The sequence below is a fragment of the Agelaius tricolor genome, unplaced genomic scaffold (genome assembly GCF_023055355.1).
Source record: "Agelaius tricolor isolate 1412-34295 unplaced genomic scaffold, bAgeTri1.0.p SCAF_8, whole genome shotgun sequence".
Lineage (NCBI taxonomy): Eukaryota > Metazoa > Chordata > Aves > Passeriformes > Icteridae > Agelaius > Agelaius tricolor.
Genome location: NW_027269268.1, coordinates 34564651 through 34583997, shown reverse-complemented (window position 1 = coordinate 34583997; position 19347 = coordinate 34564651). Strand labels below are relative to the sequence as shown.

Genomic DNA, 19347 nt, shown 5'->3' with positions numbered 1-19347 from the left:
CCGCCGCTCGCCCCCTCCGCCCCGCCCTTCCGCCGCTCGGGTCGCGGCGCTCGGCGCTGACGCGGCCCCGCCGCCGGCGGCTCCGGGGCGGGGCAGGGGCGGCGGGGCCGCCGTCGCGCGCAGGCGCGCGCGGGCGCTCGGTGAGGTGCGCGCGGTGCCGCGGGTGCGCTCGCGCCCCTCCGGTGCCGCCGCGCGCGCGATGAACTGGCTGTTCCCGCTCGCCAAGGGCGGCGCCGCCCCCGCCTCCGCCGCGCCGCCAGCGCGCACCGGCCTCCAGCAGCAGCGGCAGCGCCAGGTCGAGTCCCTGCGCGCCGCGCACGCCTCGTGAGTGGCCGCGGCGGGCGCGGGGGCGGGAGGGCCGCGCTGTGCCGCCCGTCCCGGGGCCGCAGTGGGGCCGCGCTGCGTCGGTAGCGTGTCGGTAGCGTGTCGTGTCTCTCTATGTCTCCCGGCTGCGCCCCGTCCCCTCCCTGTGAGGCCTGGCTGGGTCCTCGCGGCCGTGTGGGTAAACAGGGCTCCCGAGCCGGCGGCGCCGCAGCCCGGGCCGGCCCAGCCCCGCGCTGTCCCGGGGCCGAAGGGTCCCGCCGGGCGGGACTGCGGTGCCGCGGGGTCCCCGCCGGAGGACAGTGCGATGTGGGACCCCGGCGGGCTGGGAGGAAGAATTCTGAAACTGAAAGTCCCACCGGCTGTCGGGGAGGAGTCCCCGCTGGCTTCGTCGGGGCCTGGCCGGGTGATCGGGCGCAGGTCGCCGTGCCCGGTTTCACTTGCCATTGACCGGAAAGCCTGCTAATGGGGTGTAATGTCCGCGGAGTGACGCGACTGCGTCTTGGGATAAAACCTCTCTGGGAGCTGCGTGTAATAGCGTAGTTGATTAAAAGTTGAGACTAAAACGTAGAGCACCAAGGAGTTGCGTGGCGCAGTGGCCTGCCAGCAGTGGCACAGTGGCATAGCAGCCCTACTGGCTTTACAAACTGTTTTTCTTGGTGTGCAGTGCTACCTGCTGAAAACTGGCTGCTCCTTAAAAAGTAGTTTTGTTTAGATGGTGAGAAGAGGCCAGTTGTGTTTACTCCTGTTCAAGATCCACAGTTTTGAAGCAAAAGTTTATTCTTATTTATACTCCTTCTTGGCAGTATGCTGCCCTGTTTTGTCTAGTCGTTTAAAACTCCTCACATTTTAAAAGGAGATCCACATTTCATACATTTGAAGTTATAGTTACAGTGACGTAAGCATTCTACTGACATAGAACTTCCTAGGATTTCTGTAGAACTGAAATGGTAGCTGCCTCCAAAACAATTCAGAAAAAGGACAGAGAATGCTTCCTGTCACAGCAGACTGACACTAGGAGTGGAAGAGATACTAGATGCATTTCCAAGTTTAATAACTGCAGGTAGTTTGCTTTCCTAATATTTAGAATTATCACACAGCAAACATAAATATGATGGTATTCTAAGTATTGTTGCTTGAAGCATAAGTCTGTTCAGAGCTAATTTCAGAGATATTTTGGAGACAGTTCACTTTTCTAAGGAGCTGTTCTGTGGGCATATAGGAGCTTAGTTAACTTAAAAGTTTTCGTTAGGCTGGCCTTACTTGGCCTTTTGTTTATATCCACTCTTTAAAAATCTGGCAGTGAGATGAGCTCATCCTGAATTAAGTCCCCAAAAAAGGGATCAGTTTTTGTCAGTCAGCTTGCTGAACTGGTTTGCTACTGTGTGTGCAGGCACCAGCTCAAGCATAGGCAGTGAGGGAATGATGCTGTAGCCAGGAATTGAGGTGAGGGGTAGGGACATGGTAGCTGCCCAAATGTCATTCCGTTATGAGTACTGTTGTTGCTCTTCACCAAAATGCTCAAAATTCTTGGTATGCTGTAGTTAGCTAAGTTAGTCAAGTTTGGTTTGTGTCATCTTAGGTCATAAAAGCTCAGGTATGTGTGATCTTAATTTCAGTACAGCACCTAGCTTTCCTGTACACAATCCTTCTCAGGTTAAGAGCTGGACATAAAACCTTTGCATTTAAAAAAGAGGGTTTTGTTGTTCTAGACAAAGTTAAGAGTGTATCATTTTTTTCAGTGTACTCATTCCCACTTGGGAAGGCAACAACTTAGGTTATTAGTTCAAGGTTTTTCCTAAGCAGGGTTATAATTGTTTGAACATTCAAGGAGATTCTGGCTTTCTTGTTCTTCACTCTCTGTCCTCATCTTCCTCCCCAGTTTCCACGTGAGTGGAGTGTAGTTATATACCCTTCTCAAAAGGATTTTGTAGCAGGTTAATGAGAGGTGTGGCAGATGATTACAGGGCAGGAATGTGAGTGAGAGATTCAGGGGAGAATCCTTCAGTTAAGAATGAGAAGGTGCAGCTAGTGGTGTGTGGTGTAACACAGCAGAACCCTTGATTTGAATTGTCCTGTGCTGAAGATATTTGATATTTTCTTCAAACAGCAAGTGATTTCACAGGGAAGGAGCAAATACTGAGTTGTCTATGAGAGGAATAAGATCAGGCTGCACAAAGCAGGATTCATAGTCGAGTTAGTGTCTTACTCCCATTTGTTCCCCAAGCTCTTAAAGACTTTGTTTTGAAGCCTTAAATTCTATGCCCCAGTAGTGCTTTGGAAGGACACAAAGCACTCCCAATACCACTCTTAGCACACATTTGCAGGTAATGTGTTCTGAGTTTCTTGAGAAAGGACTTGTATGGAGTGTACCTGGCAATGGATGGAGGAGAATTTCTGAAGTTGGATCAAAAGATGTTTTCTGGGAGCACCCGTCTGCCATTATTTGCCATTGGAGCTGTGTTCCCTCCCCTCTATAAGGGGAGGTTACAAAGAGCGTTATTAACCAGGTGCAAGCAGGAAAAATACATGGAAGAGCAATCAGTCTGCTTTTACAGTTTGTTTTGATTCATTATAAGAGGAAGCTTGTTTTCTGCCCCTCTGTCTTTTACTCTCAGCTTAGATATGTTCGTATTGTCTAGAAATTCTGCTTCTGAGCTTCACCTCCTCCACATCCTCTGGGATGCTCTCTTTCAAAATAATCTTGCTGTGCATGGAAATTGTAGAATGTTTTGAGTATTGAAATCAACTTCCTAATAATGTAGCTCATTTCAAGATTTTTCCCTCTGTAATTTACCTGTTGCAGGAAAAACAAATTTGAATTTGACCTTACTAGATTTTGTAAGGCTCATCAGTGCTTTCAGGAGGGCCTGGATCTTGAGTCTCACTGGAGCTTTACACTGTTGAATGTAACTCTACTCCAGATAATTCTTGAAAGCTTGTGCAAGTGAGCTTGGTGCACTACTGTTAAATATTAGGCTAATCTATTAAGGAAGAATGCCTAGTCTAATAAACATTCTCCATATTGATCTGAAGGGAGTGTTGCAGAGCAATGTGAACCTGATATAATGCCTTGGTGAAGTAAATGTTTAATCAGATAAAATTCAGTATATTAAAATAACACTGATGTGTTGTCTTAAATTAAGCCAGTGAGAAAGATAAGTTGAGATTGTTGTCAGAAGCATGAGTATCGTGATTTCTCCTACTATAGTTCCTTTGCTTGTGACCATGTATGAGGTTTAAATGTTAAATCCACTTTTTTTTTTTTGCTTTAATCTTAATATTCAATATAGAATGCTGAAGACTATTTGCATACTCCAGCATTTTCAATTTTGTTTTTACAGGGCTTTTCAAAACTAAACTGAATACAAATGTCTGAGGTCATGCTTGTTTCTTTTAGACTTTTAGCTGTTATATTGACCATGTAATGGATGCTAACAATTTTTTCTTTGACAGCATTGCAGAAATACAGAAAGATGTGGAATATCGACTGCCATTCACTGTAAACAACTTGACAATTAACATTAACATGTAAGTAGAGTGGGCTGCATCTATGCACATCTTGAAAATTAAAATTGTTCTTAAAAAAAACCCAAAAAAACAAAACCAAACTGGTAATAGAATATAAGCTGTTCCCAGCTCATAATTAATTTCAGGAACCATAACCTGGATTTGTATTAGTGGTTATAGTGATCTGGGTGGAATTGGCTCCATACAAGATACAGATGTTCAGCTGAGAGCAAAATCATATTTTACTGTTCTCAGTTCCTAACATAGCTGTGTGATTTTAGTTGAAGGTAACTAGGGGAAAATGCTTGAGAATTTCTGGTGACTTTGATTCTCTGCCACTGAAAATAAACTTGATTGGTAATTTCTTAGTCTGCTGTAACTCCATACTCTTACCCTGGTGAAGCTTCTGGATCATAACTCAAGTGATTTATTGTAACATTAGCTGTAAATTTACTTTGGGGGGTCACTTTGTTCTGGCAAATGTTGATAGTATTCTGTTCACAAGTTTTATATTACTTTGTCCTGCAGAGTTGGCCTCATATTCTTACAGGCTACACTGCATTGTATTTGTAGTAATAGCATCTGTATTTGAAAATGTTCTTGTTATGCTACAGCTTCTTTGTTGTCTATTAGTTTGTCAGACCATGTGCTAATAACACCAAGGCTGCAGGTTCAGTGCCTGTATGGGCCATGCACCTAAGAGCTGGACTCAGTGATCCTTGTGGGTCCTTTCCAACTCAGAATATTCTGTGATAATTGCTCCTTTGTTATACTACAATTTTGCCCAGTAAATGCTCTCTTCAGTTCTGTGGAAGTCTGGTACTCCAATCTGTTGAACTTTGAATTTTGTAACTGAATAATCCTTTTGTATGCTTCAGTCATTGCGTACTTGTCCATAGCAGTTCTCATAGAAAAGTATGTTTATGTAATGAATAGTACTTTTTCTTTGCATTAGAAGCCTTCTTATGCAAACTTTATCATGGGGTGTCACTGTAGTAATAATTATTCTTGTATTTGCAGTTTGCTTCCACCTCAGTTTCCTCAGGAAAAACCAGTCATCAGTGTTTTCCCGCCTGTGAGACATCATTTAATGGACAAGCAGGGGGTATATGTGACCGGTCCATTAATAAGTAATGTATGTATCATTTGTAGCTTCACACAGATCTACTGTTAATAGCAGTTTTAATATGTCTCACACTAGATTATTGTTAATACTCCTGGTAAAAAACATTAGTATAGATCCTAATCTTTTTCAAACTGTATTTCAGGGCCTGAAAACAAATTCAGAAGTATTCAGTAGTTATTCTAGTTATTCTTTTACTGATACCATTTCTGACTTGAGTATTCCATGTATCTAAAACTATTTTAAGTTATGAAGGCTGAGAAAATTACTATCACATTTTTTTGGTTATTGTTAATTGCACAGCTCTTCCAATTACATTCCAGTGCATTCCAAATAAAGGAGAGGGATGCTTTAAGACAGTTTTGTAACATAGCTCTTTCTAGCCTAATCCTATTAGAATGGCGTCAAGGTTTTAGCTCGAATATTCAGGATTTTAATATGCTGGTCTTTTTGTCAACAAGATTGTCCTATTTTTTCTTGAGTGGATGGAGGTTCTGACTCTTAGAATGTAGTTAGTGCCTTTGTCCTCAGATTTTTTTTTTCCTCTTCTGTTGTTTGCACAAATGTAACTGGGTAACTAAAGTGGGGATTTTTGCTTGTTCAATAGCAATGTGGTACTTCATTGACTCTCCACTGATAATGGAATATACAAAAGACTTTTAGTTTCTGTTCAGCTCTGGGTTGCTTTATCACTTTATTTGGAGTTTATGTATATATAGTTTGGATTAGCTAGTATGTCTGAAATAGCTTTTCAGCACTGTCATGTGGGTATAAGAAACAATCAAGTTCAGCACATTTTGGAACGCTTGGATTCCAGACATAATTTTTCTTCTTTGGATTTTGTTTTGTGTTTTTCCCAGTTTACAATGCATTCAGATCTTGGAAAAATTATTCAGAGTTTACTGGATGAGTTTTGGAAGAATCCTCCAGTTCTAGCTCCTAGCTCAACATCATTTCCATAGTAAGTTATCAAAACATAACAAATGTCTATTAGTTTTTCAAAAAGCGACTAAACCAATTATAAGGAGGGCAGAGACAGGAATAATGTAATGGATATACCGGAAGAATTAGATTCCATGTCCTTGCACAATTTCATGTGCATGGTAGATGACCTGATTGTTTTTAGAAGAGACACTAGATTTCATTGGAGTTACTGAATCAACATGCCTGATGTAACTTTATATCCATTTTCTTGAAAAATAAGTTTTTGCATTACCAGATGAAATCTGGAATTTGCTGTATCTCATTATCTGAGTAGTTGTGTTTTTTCATATTCTGTTCATAATCTCCCAGGCTTAGGGCAGTTCCTTTGCACCATGTGCAGCAGAAATTGGGTGATTTAAAGAATTGTGTTAAATTCAGATTGTGTCAGTTCAACTGTGGTTCTCATGGCTGATGGTGATACTGAGTTTAGATGTGGCTGCAGTTGTGAATTTTTAAAAAAAATCATTCCTGCTGTTTAGAAGTAATTACTTGTGTGTTGCCCAAGCTATTAAATGCTGTACCATACATAAGAACTAATGTATGACACAGATGTTTTTCTCACAACTTTAGGATGGAAATGATTTAAAATTATGCTGTCATAAATTTTTGAGAAGTAGTTTTCTCATAATTAAGAGTGTAAGTGTGTATTTGGCTGTTCTACAAGAATGTAGATTAATGGAGTTCTAGACTATATTGCAGTATTAGACAGAAAGGGTTATTACTTCGGAAGCAACTGAGAACAGAAAATACAAAGTTTATGGTCACTTGAAAATTCATTCTTATGTCTTATGTGTGGTCTCGTAATTATAATTCAAAAGACAAGAGATGTGCTGTAAGCAGTTGGTTGCTCATGATTGTGGTTTTGTTTGTTTTTAGCCTTTACAACAAACCAGCTGGAATGCCTCCTTTTGCTCCTCAGGGGTTTCCATTTCTCCCTCCATATCCACCTCAAGAAACAAACAGAACAATGGCACCCATGCCCATTTCTGAAACAGTTTCTTCAAGCTACACTACAGACAAGCCTGCTGCTCCCTCCTATGGCTTGATTGCTGATCTGCCGCTGCCTGTTCCCACAGCAGAAGCGGTGCTGCAGGTCAGTCTGCTGAGTTTTGCTCTTTAAGCTGGCAGACACTGGGTATAAGTTCCCTTAGAGGCACACAGGGCATTGCTTAAAACTCAAGGAAGCACTTGAGTGAGTGAACTTCGTTGTTTTGCTGGTGCTAGGGAAGCAAAACTGTCATCCTGGCTTTGATGAAGAATTTTTTAGAACTTGAAGTCAGAGCAACAAGTTTGTCTTTGTTTCAATGAAACTAGTGTTATGTTAATGGTCTTTGATTATAGGGGTTTTGTTTTGGAGCTGCACTCCCCCATAGGGCAGCTGTAGCTGTATCTCCAACCACAGAAGATATTTTTTTCTTGCTTGCTTTCCTGCTCAGAACCTATTAGGTGAGGGCAATGTGCAATCTCAAGTCTTTATGTGAAGCATTTTATCTTGTATGTTTATACTTAAGCTCCCTGTTGCTGATGAACTCTGGAAGGAATTTTATTTTTAATAAAACTTTGTATCTAAATGTTTAGTCTTGAATCAAATCATGTCTATAGAAACAAGTTTTCTTAGGCTTGGAAGGCACTTTTGTAACTTTATGCAATTTAAATTTTCTACAACTGTTTTTTCCTTGTCTAAAACATTTCTTTTCTGAGAGATTATAGCTCTAAAAACCACATGAAAGAGATCAAAATGTCAATCTCCTTCTCTGTTCTCACTTCTGTGAGTTTTACTATTCCTGTGTATTTCCTCAGTCATTCAGCTGCTTTCAAATGAAGGACATGGCAAAACAGAATTATTTTCCTCCAAAATTGACTCATCTTTTATGACATGTCACCCCAAACATCTTCAAGCATTTTGTTGCATTGGTTGAGTTGTTTTCTGTTCAGATACTAGTGCCACTGCTTCTTACTGCTTTTCGTGCTTCTCTTGTTGCTCAAAAATATTCATCTTCAGTTCTCAATTAATCATGTTAAATATCAAGAAACTGCACTTGAGAAATCTACTAAGCATTTCTAAATTTCGACTCAGGTTGGCCAGAATGGATTTACATACAAGATGCCTGATGTTCCTGATACCTTTCCAGAACTCTCAGAACTAAGGTAAATTTTCAGAGGGTAGCTGAACTTTCCATAGTTACTGAAAGGCACTGTACTGTACTACAGGCCTGTATCTGATTTTTGTCAGAAGTCTGTACACATGACTGAAAGGGTTTTGTAGAAATTATAATTAGGGGAACTGCCACATACCAAAGTATTGTAGTCAGAAAATAACCCTGCTTTATATTCAAATGTGCTGCTTCTTTAGGGTTTGGTCAGCAGGAACAGTACTTGATTCAACACCAGGAAAAGAAGTATTTATTTTTACTTTTTCTTACTATCAGTGTTTTGCTTTTTTCTGAGGCCTTACAAGGGACTTAATTTCTAGTAATTCAATAAGCATAACTTTTGGAGGAGGAAATGGGATAGCTTGAGGCTGGTTCAAAGACTACATTCTCCTAAATGCCAAAGGACTGCAGTGCAAGGTAAATGGGGAACTGCTTTGTGAGCAGCTCAGCATGTTCAGGGGAGGCTGGCTTAGACAAATCCAGGAGGTAAATGTGTCTGCTGTCCCAGTGTAAATCACTGCTACATCTAAATACTTTATACACATACTGCACAAATATTTTCATCTGTTTGTCATTATGCAAGCAAACTGTATTAGTTATTGCTCCCAGCAACTTGCTCAGATCTTATGAGACAGTTTCCTAGATCAGTTATGTGGGATGGAATAGGTTACAAATTCACTATAAACTCCTTCAGATCTCACATCTTTCTGGTGGTGTCATAGTTAAGCAATTGAAAACTCTATGCTTTCAACTGGGGTGGCTTTTTCTTTTCCTTTGACACTTTCCAAAGAACCCGTTTGGTTTAGCTGACTTAGCTCTTAAGTTCTGGCAGCATCCTTATTACATAACAGCAAATTAAGATTTTTGCAGGGAAGTGTAATTTGTTAAAACATTCTAATCAAGCCTGGTCCTTTCAAGAAGACTGGATTAAAATTCCATGATTCTTCTGTTGGTTGTTTAATTGAATGACAGTGGTATTGCAGCTGTTTGAACAGTTCTGTTCTGTGTAGGTGGCATGGTTTTGGTAAAGGGGGCTTTTTGAGCGGCCTTTGTGAGAAAGGGTCAGGAGCTGCCCCTGTGCCAGGCGCAGCTGGTTTGGCAGCAGACCCGCTGCAGGACTCCTGAGTCCATTAGTGAAGCAGGCACTGCCTCTGAAAACATTTTAGAAAGAGCAGAGGCAGTGAGGATTGAGGGGAGGAATGGAAAAATGTGATAATCCTGCAAACACCAAGGTCAGGGAAAAAGGCTGAGAAGGAGGTGCTCCACGTACCAGAGCAGTTACTTTTCCACAGCCCGTGGAAGTTTTGGAAAAGATTGCGGTAGTATGGGTATTTTTAAAATGTACCCTGTAGGTGAGAGGACTGTGCTGGAGCAGTTACCCACACTGCAGTCCAGGAAGGACCCAATGTTGGATATGCCCTGAAGGAAGCTGCAGCCAGGTATTACCCAGACTGGATACTCATGCCAGGAGCTGATTGCAGTCTGTGGAGGAGGGGTGAAGTGTGAGAAGGAAGGAGAAGCAGAGATGAGCTGTTAGGGACTGACTGCTACACTTGCAGTTCCCCCTTTGCCCCAAGGAGAGGAAGACAGGGAGAGGTAGTGTTGGGCATGAAGGAATGAGGTTGAGCCTGAGGAAAAATGGAGCAAAGTGTTTTAGTCTTTGCCTTTCTTGCTTACCATCCAACTCTTACTGTAATTGACAATAAATTCAGTTAAATTTTTCTGAGTGTATTTTTGTGTGTGATTGTGACTGGTAAGTGACTTCACTGTTTTTATCTCAACCCCTGAGATTTTCCTCCGTAGCCTGTTGGGGAGGGGAACTGAGAGAGCAGCTGAGTGGGCATCTGGTAGCTCAACACAGTCAACCCACTATAGTAGCTCTATGGGCAGTAAGGCTTGAAATGGGAGATATTTTTTAACATGATGCTTTTTAAGTTCACTGCTGCATATAGTAGAACCCACAATCCAGGAGAAAGGGGAAAAATAAGTTGTGCTCAAGTGTCATGTATTTGTAAAGTCCCAAAAAATGCCTCAAATTCTGGAAGAAATGAACTACTTTGCATGTGATGTTTTCAGATTTAAATGTACTTTCTTTCTGTTTGAGTACAGTATATCACAGCTGACCAGTATGAATGAGCAAGAGGAGGTGTTACTGGAACAGTTTGTGACTCTTCCACAGCTGAAGCAAGTCATTACTGATAGAGATGAGTTAGTGAAAAGCATTGAAGAGCTGGCAAGTAAGCTGTCAAAATGTTAACGTGTGTGGCTTTGTTCTGTGAACTAAATCCTTTAAAAAAAGTAGTAATGGTGATTTTATTTTTCAGAAAAAAACCTGTTGCTGGAGCCTAGTCTTGAAGCAAAAAGACAGACAGTGTTGGATAAAGTAAGTTAACAATAAAATAATCTTCAGAAATATGAGTGGTAGGTAATATCTGGAATTTTTTCAAGGTGATAATGTTCCTTTTCTTCTTCCTTCCAGTATGAGCAACTCACGCAAATGAAAGCAGCCTTTGAAAAAAAGATGCAAAGACAGCATGAACTTAGTGAGGTATAATTCCTACATGACATCCTTTAAGAGTACTTCGATAAATCTGAAGTTTTGATTTGTATCTTTATCCATTAGGAATATTCTTTTGGTTAAACTCTCATTTAATATGAAGTAGATTAAGTATTTCGTCAAATATGAAAAAAATTGAATGATGTACCAAAAAGTTACAAGCAAAATAATGGGTTTTCTCATTGGGTTTTTATTTTTTACTGCTACAATAGGAGCAAAGTTGGAAGAAAAGAGTGATGTACATCTAGAACTGTTTAGTACAATCCCAGTCCAAACCAGTTTTAACAATAGAATAATTTTAAAGGAGGCTTGTTCAATTAATGGTACTCATTTAACATAATGAGCTTGTAAAACTGTGCCAGATGAAAGTGCTCAATAACTTCAGGAACTTAAATTCTGCAGTTCACTCGGCATGCTTCCTTCAGGCAATATGCTCTATGTGCTGTCAAACCTTGCATGTTTTACAGTGTAAACAGGGCAGAAATTATTAATTCAGAAAGTATTGGAGAAGGAAAATAATTTCTTGGTATGTTTACCAGGGTATTCATTAGAGGATATAACTTCTGATAAACCCCTTTCTGCACTAAAATCTTCATAATTTGCAAGACTTGTCACCTGAGAATGCAACAGTCCATCAGTTTAGCATGCATAGTACCTGAATTTCTGAATGCCCCCCAAAAAAGAAAACAACAACAAAAAACAAACAAACAAACAAAAAAAAACCCAACACACAACCAAAATTTGCATGATGGCAAACCAAATTATTTCATAGGTGGTCTAAATATTAGAGGTTTCCTCGCTTGAAAATTTAGAAGAGTCTGACTCCTAATGCCTCCTTTGACCTTAAAGTGGGCAGAGGTAGTTGACGTAGATAAACCACTTATTTTTGCAAGAAACCACTTAAGAACAGGACGTAATATTGCACTGCTGTAGTCCCTTTTCTTTTTTCTGAATTAGATTTGCTGATTCGATTTAATGATGGATAGGAAGCTGAGAGTTGAGGAGTAGCAGTTGAATTTTTCTGCTTTTTTTCCCTATATCTTCATGTAGTGATGTTTGCTGTGCACAGGTATCTCCTGCTCTCTTTCCTTCAAATTTCCAAACAAGTATTTTTATTTGTATTGAGTGAATTTTAGTTCTCTTTTATTAGAGCAAACTCTCTGTATTTTGTACAAGATCAATTTAACAGGAAGTTTTTGATTACATTAAGATTTTAAAGTACATAAGTAAAAGATTTTTCATAGGGTAGATGAAGGTTAGGCCAAGCATCTAAAATCTATAAATGCCTTAATTTTGCCATTCTGGCTCTCTTCAGACTCCTACTGGATGTGAATCATGTCCTGTTTACCTGCCCAGATATATTCAAGAAAAAATAATGAGATTGTATGCAATAAACAGAAGTAAGGTTTTAGGTTTATAAGAACAGAAAAATTAGTATACTGGTTTAGATTAGCAGTCTGTCTACTTCTTGAGTAGGTGCTTTTTGCTTTCCTGTCTTCTCCACAATCATTTCAAGGGTATTTAAAAGCTGAACAGTAAGTTCTTTTTTACCTTTTTACCTTTTTATACTTCTCAGGTTCACAACTGATTTTCAAAAGTAGACCCTATTTATTGAAGACACTTGAAATGTTAGTTCTACTCAGAAATCATGCACTTGAGAACTTGTCAGATTTCCAAGCTGGATGCTTTCTACACTGTAGGGTAAAAGTTGAAAAACTTTATTCATTTGTGTGAATGATTGTGTATCAAGACCTAAATTAGCAACACTATTCTCACATTGAAACCTTTCTAGTTTAACAAGCTAGAGTTCCATCTCTGTAACTTGGAGATGGAACTTCATCTGGTTACTTAGGCTTTTATGTAATAATAGTGCTCTGTCCACATATTCCATATTTGTATAGTCATTTATCTTCTTGGAAATGTGAGTTTTCACAGACAGGTTAGTATTACATTGGACTTTTTATTTTCTTAGAGTTGCAGTCCAAGTGCTCTGCAGGCCAGACTTAAAGTAGCTGCTCATGAAGCTGAAGAGGAGTCTGATACTATTGCAGAAGACTTCTTGGAAGGCAAAACAGAGATAGATGACTTTCTTAGTAGTTTCATGGAAAAGAGAACGGTATGTAATATACAAGTACTTCTAACCCAAGACATGTACAACACCCACTGAATAAATTTAGGACTTCTTTTTTTAAGGGTTTGAGCAGTCCTGTGATACAGAACAGTGCTTTAGTGAGCTTTGACAGAAGGAAAAAAAATCCTTAAATGGCTTCAGTTTATTTAGACTATAATCTGCATTCCAAAGGCACATACTTCTAAGATGGGAGTGCAAAGATCTTCTGCATTAGACCATATTCATGTACTGTTGCAGATATTTTTGTGCCAATTTCTTCTGTATCTTGTATAGATATTGGGGAAGATATCCACATGGTAAATTTCATATTTGGAAGGTTGACATAAACTGACATGTTGCATTAAACAACCTTAATGTTTAGTTTATTAAACTTCTTAAACAAATTTTGTTGATGGCTATCATCAAATAAGTAACTGGGGTTCAAAAATCACCATTCTTGTTCGTGCTGTGACAAAAGTAATTTACCAAGTAGTGTACCTTTCTTTAAAGGTGCCCAATAAATGCATTTTGTAACATTGGAAACAATCCTCTTACAAACAGTTTTGGATAGAATAATGTTATCTGTATAGACCGTTGTTCAGCCCCAAGCTTGGAAGGGAGGTAGGTTAGGCAGGGTTTTCTTTCTTTAAAGAGCCTGTAAAATAGCTAAATCATTAAGGAGAAACTGCAGTATGCATTATAAAAAACTGCTTTTAGAATTCAGTCTTGTATGTCTTGTTTCATAGCTCTGCCACTGCAGACGAGCCAAAGAGGAAAAACTTCAACAGGCAATAGCAATGCACAGCCAGTTTCATGCTCCACTATAGGTAAACTTGGTTTGTTAAACAATTTACCTTATTGTTACACACCTGGTAACTGCTAATGGATTTGTTACGGTGTTTATTGTTCTACTAACACTTCCTGTGGAAATCAAGTATGTTCTGCATCTGTTGTTACTTGTATTTAAAATATAACTTCTGGAGAAATTAAAATATCTAATTTTGGAAATTTGTCTTTACAGACTTCCTGCAAACTACACCTGCCAAGAGAACGAGTGAAAACCCCAATAAAGCACACTTTTTAATAACTATTATTTGCAAATAAGCATTTCATCTTATCTGGTTGTATTTATAGAAGAGATTGTATACAGAGTTGGGATGGTTTTTGTACAAATTAGAATGTCTCTTTATATTCTCATTGTACTCAAGAATCCTTCTATTGCAATCTTTGCATTAATTTCTTGTATTTATTGTTGATAGTTATAATATTTAAGTTCCCTGCTGCTATACTCCATTGTTCAGAGATTAAATATCTAAACATGTAATTTTGACTAGCTTTTTACATTTTTATAAAAACATAATTCATATCTTTTGTATTTTCAATTTTAACCATAGATTTGGCTTAATCTGTGGAAGACTTTAAGTGATAGGACTCTGGAAACTAAAAAAATTCTTAATGGAGATTGCCACTGGATTCACAAGCTGTCTTTTCTTGAAGCCAAAATATTAAAGAAAAAGTTTTTTTACTTCTAAGTAATAATAGAAAACTAAGTATAGGTTGTATTGTGTTTTGGATGAGTAGATTGGGGATTAAGCAAAGGATGTGTTGGAAAAAATTATACTGGAATCAAAATAGAATAAATGATATCTGCATAGATTTGGTATGTTGCTTAGTAGCACTGATGCACTGATTTCAAGAGTGGTTTGGTACCTGCCACTAATTAAACACAATTTTCATCTAACAAGTTCATTTTCTTTTTATTTTGTTCATAAGGAATAATAAGCAGGTCACCTTCCTGTTTCTGTTTTATGCAATATGAATAAGTTCATCATGTGAGGAATTCAGAAAAGCTTTGCAAAAACTAGTTCTGAAGTTCTTTGGAAAACAGTTATTTTTTTCTAATGTTAAGAAACAAAGAAACTAATTTGGTTGTAGTTCTCATATGGTAAGGCAAGTGATTGGATTCGGAAGTGAAACTCAATTCTGTGCTTTAATCAATGAATCTTGCCTCTGGTAAGCTGACAGTCTGGGGATGGGGTACATCTGGTGAGAATGGGTAGGACCAAATGCAGTGTTCTGTAGGAGAAAAATACAGCTCCTAAATATGCATGTATTATCTTTCTTGGTATTGCAAGAAGACACATTCTTTTTCTTAACCTTCTCAATGCATCAGGTTTTCATGGAGACAGTCAAGGAGGAGGAGTAGAAGGAATGCTACAGTTTTGAGAGTTGTAAGTAGGATAAAGTGTGATTAAGTAATGTATCAGAAATCCTGCTTCTTTCTTGTCAGGAAGCAGTCTGGAGATAAACCTCTTAGCCAAGACTCTACCTGTGTGTTACCTAGATAGGATCACAGAACATGGCAGGTTCAAATCTGAGACCACAGTCCAAGCATGTGCTTTTCTATATCACCGATCTTCAGTCCTAAACTTGATATTCTGCCAGCAAACTGTGATATTTCTTCTGAATGAAGGAAAATCATGTAAGTGCAAAAAGTCTGTTCCACAGGCTAGTGGGTCTTCAGTCTCAGCTCTGCTGTTTGTTACATTTTTGTGATTGTCCTAAGCTGTTCCTTCTCAGGGTGAGTAAACTATTCACTGGTATTTTACAGGACATATTTTAAAGCTGATCCAAATTCTGAGATTAGATGTCCAAGAAAATAGATCTCTGGTCCAAATCAAACATACTTCAGTGTCTGAAAAAAAATCAGCACTTTATAAATGGAATGCTTAAGCAATAATTTTAGAGGTTCTTATTAAAAAAATGTGCTGCCTGTACATTGACATAGCACTCCTGCTAATGTGCTAACTAAAGCCTTAGATGATGTAAACATCTAAGTGGTTCTGAACTTGCGTCTATGAGTAGTGTGATTTCTGCAGCTCTGAAGAGTTATGTGTAAGTCATCACTGTAACCTTCTTGGCAAAATCCCATCTAATTTTCTGCTGAGTTGTTTCTGATCTGTTTCTGACAATCTAGTTAACTCCCAAGACTACACACAATCCTGTGCAGAGCTGGTTTTTTTTGTTGTTTCTTGTGAACAGAGAATGGCATGGATGACCAGACACCTGGTTTTCTTGCTGTATTGGGCTAGTATCTTCTTTATACGTTTCATAACAGGATTTGCTAGTACAAGTTCTGAACTCTTCAGCTTTTCCTCTTATGTTACTTTAGTGAGCAAATTTTCAAATTTGGAACTTCTCCATGGAGTCTTTCTGATGGTAGTGGAGTAGAATCTACAAGAAAATGTTACTGTGTAATGCAAGTTCAGTGTTTGTTGTTCAGGGATTTCAAAGTTAAGTTCTTTTTTCTCCGTTTCTATTCTCTGATGTCATTGTTACTAGTCTTTGGATATTTTTCCTTTTTTTAGCCCCTTCTGCAGTCACAAACCCATCCTCTAGAAAAGAGGCACAGAAGTCTCTGTATTCAGTGATGATGTATACTGGATTAGCTGCAGGAATGCTGTCACATCCAAGAATGTCCAGCCTGTTTATGGTCTTTAAGGGCCTACCTGACGCTGGTTGGGGTGGTTTTTGAGGATTTTTTGCTATTGTTGTTTTGTTTTTCTTTTGTTTTAGTCCTACATTGGTTGTGCCTTCCCTGGTCTACTTACACCAGAAGACGAGGTAGAACACTGATAACGCTCAGAGTTAGGGATGGTAACTGGTAGCATGCTGGTAGCCCACTGTTAAACACACTCTTTACCTCAATTTTTGCCAAAATATGAAGTGTAGGTGTAAGTCCAGTTTCCCATAAAGTGTAAGAAAATGACAGGTGCTGTTAGATGCATATTCTAATGGTTTTTGAAATATGTCAAGAGAGCTTTTAAGCAATCTGGAATAAAAGGCTATGTACAATGACTTGTTTCTTGGGAGCCTTGCACAATGTCATGCTCAGATGTTCTCCCAGTGGGAAAGCCAACTCAACAAACAAGAAATTCAAGAGTAAGAAGATTGCTCAGCTCTGATGTTGCAGTTGTTTGCAGGAGGGAGTGTACATTCTTTGTTGTAACTGCTGATTGAGTCTGGGGTTTGCCTAATTTTAATACCTGATCTTACTGCTAAATCACAGAATGGGTCAGGTTGGAAAGGTCCACACTGAGTCATTTGGTCAAACCACCCTGCTGAAGCAGAGTCATCCTGGAGTACATGGGACAGGATTGTGCCCCGATGGTTCTTGAATATCTCCAGTGCAGGTGACTCCACGGTCTCTCTGGACAACTGTTCCAGTGCTCAGTCACCCACACAGTAAAAAACTTCCTCATAATTGGGTGGAACTTCCTGGGCATCAGTTTCTGCCCTTTGCCTCTTGTGGTATTGTTCAGCACCACAAAGAAAAGCCTGGCTCCACCCTCTTGACACCCCTCCTTCAGATACTTACAGATGTTGATGGGGTCCCCTCTCAGTCGTCACCCGCCTAAACAGGCCCAGCTCCATCAGCCTCTTAAGTGATGTGATCCACTTATCTTTGTTGCCCTCTGCTGGAATGGCTCCAGGAGCTCCATGCCTTCCTTGTTCTGAGGAACCCAGAACTTCCCCAGGTGCAGGGCCCTGCATTTGCTTTTGTTGAATTTCAGAAGGTTCCTCTCTTCCTATCCCTCCACTCCAATGAGATCCTTCTGAAGGGCTGTCAGCACTCTGGGGTATTGGCTGCTCCTCCCAGCTTGGTGTCATCTGAACTTGCTGAGGCACTATGACTGCAAACAAGAGACTGGTAAGTCAGTTCTAAGCAGTATGAACTATAATTCTGTTTGTTCTTTACATACTCCAGCAGCTTTGCCACTTAGGAGCTGGACCAAATGTGGAAGTTAGAAATTTTATACATGTCCAAGTTCTAACTACTCCCTTCAAAAACTAGAATAAATTTTTATAAAATAGAGATTTAAGAGACCTTCAGGTAAAACTCTGGCAACAAAGTCAAGTATCACGGCCTTAACTATTCTGAACAGTAAATACTGCAATGTGCTAAACTTACAAATAAAGGCTTTAGATTTTAATATGTCTTGTAGTCATATAACTTACAGATATAGTTGGGCATTGCAGGACTTTTTTGAGTGGATATAGAATTGTGTTGGAAGTGGATGCAGTACAATACTCAAGGACAAACTTTTTATCTTCATGTGCAGTGGTTTGAGCTTTTCCTGTTCAACCATTTAAACAGCAGTAATTCTTGGAGCTACCTTCACTAAAATGGGCTTTAAAAACCTGTATTGCATCTCTGGGTTTTGAAAATGCCTTGTTTTGGTCAGATACCTGTAGACATCACATTTCTATGCAGTAATAAGCTATAAAGAGAGCCTATATTTCAATAACAAGGGAATACCTCAATATAAAGAACTGTGTTCTTTAGTCTTCAGAAACAGAATAAATTTATCTGAATAACCTTAGCAACAGACTTAGTCCTTGCTTGAATTCAGTTGTTTTTCTGGTGGACCTGTAAGGTTTCATTAGCTTCTTTACAGAATGATTTATATTAAAAGACTAGTACATTTTATTTTAACATTTAACATTATTGGATTTGCTGGTTTCAGTTGCTCTACCGGCAATTTAAATAATATAAGTAAATTTGAATGTTTATTTTATCTTCTTATGCCCACACTCTGGCACCTCTCTGAATTCAGGGTTTGCAGCACACTTGGCTGCTGCTGCTGCTGATGATCTTTGGCATATTTTTCGTGTGTCTTAGTATTGTCATAAGCTGACCTACTTCAAACTCATCCAGCACGTGTTCCTCCCTTCCCAAATGAATTGTCAGCAACTTACCTGTTCTTGGAGGATTTTTCAATCACTGTGGTGTTTACCTGTCTCTGCACCCAGAAGCAGCCCCTGGCCTTGGCTGTGTTTGTGATCTACTTGAGAACTCTTGTACGCAGTTCAGGGCAGTGTCCACAGAAAAGCATTAACTTAGCTGGTCAACAGTGATGGCATTCTTACCTTCATTGCAGAGGCTATCCCATTTTATTGCTGTGGGTTTTTTGTTGGTTTGTGTCATTAAATATCTTTCATGCTGTGAACCCATGCCCTGGCTTGCCTCTGTCTTCAAAGAACGTGGTTCCCTGCCTTGCTGATTTTACAAAGAGCTTTCCTTCCCTGCCTTCCTCCTTTTACTTTCTGTTTCTCCTTTTTTATTTTTATTGATGCCATGTTGTTGTGCCCTCCAACTAATTAATTTCTCAGCTTTTTAGAATCCATTACCAGTTAACCACATTTGTTTCTTGTATAGAGTTACCAATAAAAGCAGCTGGCAATTAGTTTTCCTTCTGTAAAGGAGGCTTCAGCTGTTTGATCCCATTGCCTTCAGTGTCCCTTAGAGGCACATTTTGATGCTAAAGAGCAGCCTGAACCTTGTGAGGACTTCAGCAGTTTAGTTCATCTGTGTCCTATTTCAAATTACGGTGGACTTACTGCAAATGGGCCAAATTTGCAAAGATTTGCAGCAAGGCTACAAGAAAACAATGTAGTTAATAGAGAAGTCTTTTTATCTTTTTTTTTTTCTCATTTCCTAAAAAAATAGAAATACAGGAGTATAACATGTTCCCATATAATTAACACAATTTATGAGAGTCTCAGTTTGTTTAGTTATCAGTTGTAG

General features: G+C 39.4%; 1 protein-coding gene across 2 annotated transcripts; it reads left to right on the top strand.

Annotated features, from left to right (window-relative positions):
* The first annotated feature begins 67 nt into the window (after positions 1 to 67).
* On the top strand, positions 68 to 14502 carry VPS37A (VPS37A subunit of ESCRT-I). Of its 2 annotated transcripts, none has more exons than XM_071432292.1 (12): positions 68 to 324; positions 3778 to 3852; positions 4852 to 4966; positions 5815 to 5915; positions 6815 to 7031; positions 8016 to 8086; positions 10201 to 10328; positions 10416 to 10474; positions 10571 to 10639; positions 12621 to 12764; positions 13505 to 13585; positions 13780 to 14502. In XM_071432292.1, the coding sequence occupies exons 1-11, from the start codon at positions 200 to 202 to the stop codon at positions 13583 to 13585; spliced, it is 1185 nt and encodes a 394-aa protein (XP_071288393.1). In that variant the 5' UTR covers positions 68 to 199; the 3' UTR covers positions 13780 to 14502. The 2 variants fall into 2 exon arrangements, with proteins under 2 accessions (XP_071288393.1, XP_071288395.1); XM_071432294.1 differs by having other exon boundaries at positions 147 to 295.
* The last annotated feature ends 4845 nt before the right edge of the window (positions 14503 to 19347 follow it).